General features: G+C 37.8%; 1 protein-coding gene across 1 annotated transcript; it reads right to left on the bottom strand.

Annotated features, from left to right (window-relative positions):
- Positions 1 to 1,391: 1,391 nt before the first annotated feature.
- LOC130494525 (zinc finger BED domain-containing protein RICESLEEPER 2-like) lies at positions 1,392 to 4,607 on the bottom strand. The gene is made up of 4 exons (XM_056992388.1): positions 2,526 to 4,607; positions 2,121 to 2,448; positions 1,957 to 2,040; positions 1,392 to 1,477 (listed from the first exon to the last, which is right to left on the bottom strand). Exons 1-4 carry the CDS (start codon positions 4,605 to 4,607, stop codon positions 1,392 to 1,394), a joined length of 2,580 nt encoding a protein of 859 aa, XP_056848368.1.
- Between the last annotated feature and the right edge of the window lie 4,471 nt (positions 4,608 to 9,078).

Consider the following 9,078-nt stretch of genomic DNA (forward strand, 5'->3'; position numbering starts at 1 on the left):
TATGATTGGAATTCCAGAATTGAATTACACCGATATTTCACAAAACCATAAGCAGTTGTATAGTTGTGTCCACATTGTAGGTGTACCGGTACCCATTTTATGATTTTATAAGCCAGTCCTGAATTTTAATTATTTTCCCAAATGCTTACGATTTCGTAGCTTATTTGAGTTCCAAAGCGTTTTTGTGTGTTCTGTTGGATTTAATTTAATTTGTGAATTTGTTCATATGTCATTTCGATGTATTTTTGACATATTTACGAACTCATTAATATCTCGTTTTCTTTAAATTTTTTCTTCTTTTGCTTGCATTGCTTGTTTGTTCTAAGCTAGGTCTTTAATTTTATCTAAAGATCGTATCTGTAAAAAATAGGTTTGAGGAGGTTTCATAGTTCATTTGGGAGTTTGAATCTTGAGATTAGCCTAAAAGTATGGGTATATCACCTTTTTCATATGTTTGGTTTAATACAAATTTCATTTGGTTTGGTTTCAGTAAAACTACAAAGAATCTATATTGAAGGGATCGATCATGGTTTGCATATAATAAAACTACGTTTGTTGTACGAAAGGTAACATGTAGGGGATCTATACCAAGATATTAGAATCAGAAAGGCCGTTTGATATAGTAGTATTTAGCAAATGAAGATGTTTAATGATAGAACACTTTGAGCGACTGAATCATGAGAATCTAATCTCATAACTGAATCAAGTTACAGTTTCTAACTTCTTAGTAGGTACGCTGTATAACTTGTGTTAGTATGCTATGCATGAGAAGTCAAAGTTGTTTATGAATGGGTTGATTAAAATATTGTTAATCATGTGGCTTTCAGTCTTAACCCAATCATTGTTTTGTACTGATTAGGAATCATTGAATGTTGAAATTTTCTTTTGCCATTTGGCACCAACTATATTAACTAATCCTTATTCTTTCTGCTTTCTTCAACATTTTCCCTTAATTCTAACATGTGAGTATAGAGCATATACTAAATATGAATCGAAGTTTATTTGCCGTTCTTTCATTGAACGATTGTTTTCGATTGTCAGGCCTATTAGTCACTGGTTCATATGTTGCATTATTTAAGATAATTTTACATTTTCTAGAGTTGCATGTGGATTCCACACCGTTCAACGCTCATTAAACCAAAATTTTAAAGCATTTGTCGACTAGTCTTACAAATATCATGATATTTTTCTCTATGTTTTATCATTACTCCCAACACAGTATTGAATAGCATTGTCAAACAGGTTGTCCCGTCCCGTCCCGTCCCGTCCCGCCGCGGGCTCACTTGTTGCGGGTCATTGCGGTTCAGGCCCGCGCGGGCTGCGGTCTCCGATTGGTCGTCCCAAACCCGTACCGCCGAATGCACAGTCTCTTGCGGGCCAGCCCGCGGGACTTAAGCAAAATGCACTCTTTTGGTTCTTGATGCTGCTAGCTGCTCCATGACTGCTTCATGACGAGTCAAAATGCTCCTTTGTACACCTAAGTTCACATAACAAGATAAACATGAGACATGTACATAGACAACATGAGACATTGTTGTAGCTAAAGCTTCATTGTGTATTGAACTTGTAGATTACTTTATTTTATATTCTTTTTGTGACAAAACTCCATGACTTCTTAGTTCACTAAGTTCATGAAGTAAAATGTATCTATTGAAATGAGTATCCATGTAAAAGATGAGATGATAAAGTCTGAAACAAATTTAAATTCAAGAAAAACTTCAAATTATAGTATTCAAGCATCTTTAACCAGCAAAACACCAAATCAAACTAAGATAAAAACACCAAATCAAAGTAAGATAAAAACACCAAATCCAACTAAGTTAAAAACCAAATATAGCTAAAGCAAAACAGCAAATCAATCTTCATCATCTTCATCTTCATCTTCTCCATTGATAATGGAATCAAATGATGGCAATTTCCCTTCACCACCACCACCACCATCACGATCACCACCACCACCACCACCACCACCATCACCATCGCCATCGCCATCACCATCACCATCACCATCACCATCACCATCTTCATCGATTTCTTCATCTGTATATGAAGATAATGTCTTTTGCTTAGGATACCACATAATAGTAGTCAAAAAAAAATTATAATATGAGTTAAATTACCATGTGCATAAGATTCATATCCCTTGATCCAATTCCTAGTGCATATTAGAGCTTGCACATTCTTGGGGAGTAGCCGACTCCTGTATTTATTCAGAACTCGCGATCCAATGCTAAAGGAGGACTCCGAAGCCACTGTCGTAATTGGAACACTTAGCAGATCACATGCCATTGCAGCCAAATCACCAAACCGATGCGCATTATCTTTCCACCAATCAAGTATGTTCAAGCTCTGGAAACTAGTAAAGTCCAAAGCTGGTTCTTCAAGATAGGCTTCTAGAGGTGTCTTTCCACTCACAATGCCACTCTCTTTGCGAAATGCAAAGAAGTCCTATGAATGTTTTAATAAAAATATATCAGATAGATTAAATATAAAAGAGAAGGTAATTTTAAAAATAAAACACTGACCGTGTAGTTCCCAAACATTCGGCTAGACACTGCCTTAGTGGCTTTTTTTTGAACAGATTGACGAGGCTCAGTGGAAGGTGAGTTATTCTTGGACTTTTTGTTGTAGGTCTGAAACAGATTGTTAAGCTTCTCTCGCAAGTTCTTCAACTTTGCATCACGTGTACTCATGTCGAGCTTCCCTAAACAACATTGGACAATCGAAAGCTTAAACCGTGGATCGAAGACTGCTGCCATAGCAAAAAGACAACTAACTTCATCCCAATATTTGTCAAACTTCTCTTTCATTGGTGGCACCATGTATCTGACAGCATCATCTTCGCTGTCCTCATTTTTCTGAAGCCAATTATGGATCAGCCAAACTTGATAAAAGTACAAGTTTGCAGTCGGGTAATTTGATCCCGACATCAGCGATGTGATCTCAGCAAAAGGTGCCAAAAACTCGGAGATATTGGCTGCTCTATCCCATTCCTCAGCAGTGGGCGCTGTCTTAAAATTCTTCTTATCAAATATCTCCAACTGAACAAATGCTTTACGGTACTTGATGGCTCGCTCAAGCATGTAGAAAGTAGAGTTCCATCTCGTCGACACGTCCAAGATGAGCCACCCATCGTCTACTGGACCCGTAGCATCCACACATCTCTGGAACAGTGTTTCTCGCGTTGGCGATCCTAAAACATACTTAACACTCTCTCTTACTTTGTGCAAAGCGCCTCCTATAACCTTTAACCCATCTTGCACTATGAGATTAAGTATGTGAGCTGCACATCTGACATGGAAGAACTCGCCTCCACAAAGTAAATCATCAGACAAATTGAGCTGTGATTTCACAATATCTTGCATCGAATCATTACTTGTAGCATTATCTAGTGTCACTGAGAACACCTTTTTATCAATTCCCCATTCTTTCAATGTTTCAAGGAGCTGAACTGCAACATTCATACCATTATGTGGAGGTGGCAGAGCACAAAACGTCAGAATCTTGCTATTCAACTTCCAATTCCGATCAATGTAATGTGCTGTCACACACATGTATCCTTCCCGCTTCACCGATGTCCACAAGTCAGACGTGAATGAGACACGTCCAGGGAGAGTCGCCAATTCTCTCTTCAGTATGTCTCTCTCACTTTCATACAACTTGTAGACATCTTTTCTCGCCGTGTTTCGAGAAATGGTTTTGACATCTACATTCAAATACTTCCATGTCTCTCTCACTCTTTCATACTCGACGTAGGAGTATGGCAGATCATGCTGAACGATTGTCTTAGCTACCAATTGTCGGAACACAGTATGATCATACTTGCGAGATACCACTTTCCCCTCGAGATTGAGTTGTTGCTGGGTTCCTCCACTCCTAGGAAACATTTTACACCTCAGACGATGCCTTCTCAACCCACTGGTTCCATGCGAGTGTGAATGCCATGCATACTGATTCCTGCAATGGTTGCATGCAGCTTTCATAGTTCCATTGGGCTTATGAACCACCTTGAAATCTCGCCACACATCTGATCTCTGCCTTTCTTCCCTTTCTTCTTCACCAATCTCATCCTCATCCAACTCTTCTTCAAACAATTCATCGCCAAGTTCTGGTAACTCCTCAATCGTCTTCCTCTGTGACACTGCCTTCTTCTTTTGCGACTGGGTAGCCGATACCTTTCCCTTGCCCTTTTGTGACCGAGACAGTGGCTTCCTTATACCTCCACGAATCACAGCTTTCTTTGGTACATATTTTTCCTTTCTACACGCCTGTGAGGAGGAGCCAATACCACCGTCTATAGTGGATTGCGTCATGGGTTTCCTTGTGGCTGTTCCAAAAGTGCTCTTCCTGCGAGGCTGACTTGTTTGGATCTGTGGAGTGATTTCAACATCAGAATCATCACTATTATCGTTTAGACTGATAATTCTTCTTTTGCTTCCTTTCTTCTTTCCACCGGAAGCAATAGCAGTATCAGCCCTTTGATCAGCGATCTGTTCAGCTGCATCAAGAGCAGCTAAGGTAGCTAAACTCGCGATGTCCAGAGTGTTTGGTGGAGAGTAATCGGTATCCATCGTGAACTGCTCTTCTGAATCGCTCCTGGAACCCATCTTCTCTCAAGTTTTCAGTTGTTTTTTTAGGGTGAAGTCGTGAGAACGTGACTACGTGTGGCTTAGTGTATATATTAGGGTTTCTAAATATTGGCTTATATTTTTAATTAAAATTCCAAATAATATTAATTAAAGTGTAAATAAATTTGCTTGAGGACAAGCACTTTAAAATCACGTTCTAAACAAGTAAACAACCAAAGCAACATAAACAAGTCAATGTTCTATCATCTACGAAAGCAACCTAACACAATTCCATCTACGAAAGCAACCTAACACAATTCCATCTACGAAAGCAACCTAACACAATTCTATAACTAGCATCTACAACAGTAAGAAGAGTTTATTACTTGTTCTGTGAAGAGGAGCAGAAGATGGAACAGCCTCCTTCCTTGTGATGCCAACACTACATCAGCTTGACAGTCTCTGAAGAAGCCATCGCCGGAGATGCTTCTTGGTTTACGGTGGCAAAAGGGAGCTCATCGAGACTTCAAGAATCGAGAGCTTCGTAAAAGGACTTCTCTCCGGAACATGCATGTTTGGTCTGTATCGCCGTCGTTGGAGCTTATCACCGTCGCTGGAGCTTCATTTCGGTGGCGACTCGTCTCTCTGTCTCTATCTCTCTCACTAACGCTCTCTTTTTTTTTTCAGGTTGCGATGAAATGAAAAGACCAGAAGCTGCGGGACTGTAGGTTAACCCGCGGTCTCCTTCGGCCCATCCCGCGAAAGGCCCATCCCGCACAGGTCTTCTCCCGCGAGGCCCGCGACACTGCGGGATACCAACTCCTAGGCCCAAACCCGCCCCGCTACAGGTCTAAACGGGCCTATCCCGCGGTCCAAGCCCACTTTTGACATTCCTAGTATTGAACATTGTTTTCAGAATGTTACATATCCTTCAAATGAATAACGCGTAATGCTATAGTTTTTGGGAATATGTTACAGAAAGAGAAAAATTGCCCACATAATATATTGACATACACCACAATTCATCCAGCAGTCGGGTACAATATCATTGATTTATTAAATTTGAGAAATGTTAGTTATGCAGAGTACTCAAGTTAGCGATGTGCAGGGAACAACTTTCACTGAATCTAAAATGAAAACGAAAGATAGATCATCATATAATAATGATGAATTTGTCATTGTCAAATGGATCTTCTCTGAGAATTTGAAGAGAAGCGAGATCATTGAAGGCAAGGAAAAAGAAGAGAACACCTACTTCCTCACTAACTATATATTCGTATTCCATACCGTTAGGAGCAAACTAAAAAAACATTTTAAAATGTTTCAGATCTTCCTGATCGATCATGAAATTATATACAAAGATCTCGAAGGTCTTTAACCTCCTTAATTTTTTAATATCATATCGTATCAAATATGTCTGCGTAAAAGATCCTCTAAATCGGGCGCCATAATATGGAGATAGAGATAGAGACACGTTAGATGTCAGAGTAGTAAAACACATGAGACAAAAACTTCTAATAAACTATTACGTAGATTCTCTAACCAAAAAATTATGACCATTTCCAGAAGTATCTCACACTTTATCACTACTACACGAATCATTAGCGACGATTGACGAAAATGGAACCGAACCACGCGCTTTAAACTTACTGATAGTTATTAAGCCCATTAATCGAATAATGGGTTTACATCTGGGCCCAGTTCTTTTACTTTCTTCTAATCAATCAAATTAAAAGAGAGTAATCACAGACGATTGAGTCTTGTTGAACCAATAAGATTATAACAAAAATGGTACAAACAAAATCATTAAAGGACGTCCCTATAGTTTTGTTTACTACTTCTAAACATAGGTCTGATGTTTGGAAGTTTATGACTCTACTTAATTGCTTAATCTATTAATCTTAAAAGGTAAATAACTAGTGGACAGAGGATATATATATATATATATATAGGTGTTGCCCAAAAAAAGAGTGGATACATATAACCAACATTATTTTTTTGAATTAGTAAGCATGGAAATAAGGAGACCCAGGGCAGATCTTTGAAATTTTTTTGACTAAATAACCAACATTTTTTTTTGCTAAAAAATATTGGAATAACCAACATTGTGGTCAAGAAACATAAATAAACCTACCAATAATTCATTCCAATGTGAATTTTCTTGCAACTAATTCACCCCTCTATCCACTAGCTGCTAACTTTTATTAAACTAAAGACAAATATTGCAGCTACTACGTTATATACAATTATCATAACATCTTTATATGTGTTTTCTGTATGCTTGAAGTAATTACCTCTAATTATCAGTCATACCGAGAACTTTATTCATCACATATTACTGTGTCGAGAGTGGTTTTCATGGTATATTTTAATCAAGATCAATACATACACGTATATCTAATTTCAACAACACTTATACGTAATACTATTTATTATTTAAACTCGGAGTCTCGTTATTCTTATTGGTATTATCCATATAATAGTTATGATGATATGGAAAAGTGTTTTTTTTTGAAAAAAAATGATATGGAAAAGTGTTGCTTTAAAGAAAAAAAACGATAATTTAGAACAACAAAAGTAACAGAAGAAACAAATAAATGGACTCTCCTTTTTACAGAACTCGATTCAAAATAAAATTTGCAGAAAAAATGTCGGCTTCAAACCCTACAAAGCCCCCACAGTATCCATGTTTCCTCACACCATGCCCCCTCTCTTTCTTAATAGTATACCTTACAGTATATATGCTCGTATATTTAATTATTAATACATATGTTTGTATATGCCTTTATGCAATACAACTGAGGGTACCGCATACGTATCATCGTATGGTGACTAACCATTTTCATTTTATGGCATTGTATATATAATTAGTGTTGAGTGTGTATGTGTAAATGGAATGTGCATTATAAGTTATGATTGTTCTTATATTCTCTCTTGCTGATTGTTATGATTTATCTATCTGCCTTTTTCCTGTTGGCATTATTACGCATTCTCAATGTAATAATACAAGCCTTCTTTTCTTGGTCCCTTCTATTTCCTTTCAAATATCTACATCGCTTTTTCATAGCTTTTAGTTGTAAAGAACTATATATACACATGCTACAAGATTTTGGTTTATTTCTTCATCTCTTTTAGGATCCCACATTCATATGAAGTTAAAATAGTAAGAAACATCAAAACAGAGTAGTGTGATTTGTATTTTTCTCTATTATGCTATTTGATCCCTTGTTATGAAATGACAATGTATGTTTTAGTTATATTTTAGATTAAAAAGGTAGTAAAAATAGTAGTTAAAAAGTAGTATAAAATTAATAAAAGAGAAGATTTAGTGTTGAAAGTTGCAAACTAGGGAATCAATATCCATAAATTGATTAAGAATTTAGTCAAAAAAAAATCCATAGATTGAGGGTCTGTTGGGCTTTTCCAAGCCCATGTCCAGGCAAAGACTTCCACTATGAGCTCGATTGTTCCGCTTAGGGCCCGTAGGAATCTGAAGCCTTAGACTTCTTACACACAACTCTTCCGAAAATGATTAGTACGATATTGTCCACTTTGGGCCCAAAGGCAAAGCCCGCATGGATTTGGTTTTGGGCTCCTTCCCAAAAGGCCTCGTACTAATCAGAGTTGGACATCTCTTTATATACTAGACATTATTTGTCTAAACTTCCAATGTGGGACTTTGTTTGTCTTCACAACAAACCTCTTCTCAAACCAAGTACCACATAAACACTTGATTTCCAACCTCCAGCGAAACCTGGCACACCTTTTGTACCGCCGTAATCACCAACGGGACTCTTCACCTAACCCTTGTTACACCATTAAGATTTATCCACCTAACCCTTACTGCACCATTAGGACATTCACCACCTAATCTTTGCAGCACTATTAGGAATACCCACCTAATCTTGTATCGTCGTTAGGGAGAGACTTTCGATACAAGTCTCCGATACCACTTATTCACGAAGTCGTCTTGAGGATTCTCCTCCCACAACCGAAGCTCCCAGGATCTTTGAATAGCCTTTGCTACGCACCCCGTCCTTTCCATCGAAGTAGAGGCTCTTCGAACTTGAAGGATATTTTGGTTTTCTTGCAGATATTCGTCATCCCGGCTCTGATACCAATTGTTGGACTTTTCCAAGCCCATGTCCAACTCTTCCGAGAATGATTAGTACGATATTGTTCACTTTGGACCCAAAGACAAAGCCCGCATGATTTTGGTTTTGGGCTCCTTCCCAAAATGACTCGTACTAATCAGAGTTGGACATCTCTTTATATACTAGACATTATTTGTCTAAACTTCTAATGTGTGACTTTGTTTGTATTCAACAGGGTCTTCAAAAAAAAAACTAAACCTGAATCTAAAATTGTTAATAGATTCTGTAATAAGACCCACTGGTCCATAACCATAACTGAATGCTCTCTACTCTATACGGGACGTACCAATAGCTCATAAGAAACGTCCCGTCACTCCAACTATTCTGGTTTTACTTTTATGATTATGGGGTCCATC

This window comes from Raphanus sativus, chromosome 8 (assembly GCF_000801105.2).
Source record: "Raphanus sativus cultivar WK10039 chromosome 8, ASM80110v3, whole genome shotgun sequence".
NCBI lineage: Eukaryota > Viridiplantae > Streptophyta > Magnoliopsida > Brassicales > Brassicaceae > Raphanus > Raphanus sativus.

Coding starts and splice junctions, on each gene's coding strand:
- LOC130494525 (XM_056992388.1), bottom strand. CDS start 4,607: ATGGGTTCCAGGAGCGATTCAGAAGAGCAGTTCACGATGGATACCGAT. Junction 2,449..2,525: donor GAATGTTTGGGAACTACACG/GTCAGTGTTTTA, acceptor AAACATTCATAG/GACTTCTTTGCATTTCGCAA. Junction 2,041..2,120: donor ATATGAATCTTATGCACATG/GTAATTTAACTC, acceptor CTTCATATACAG/ATGAAGAAATCGATGAAGAT.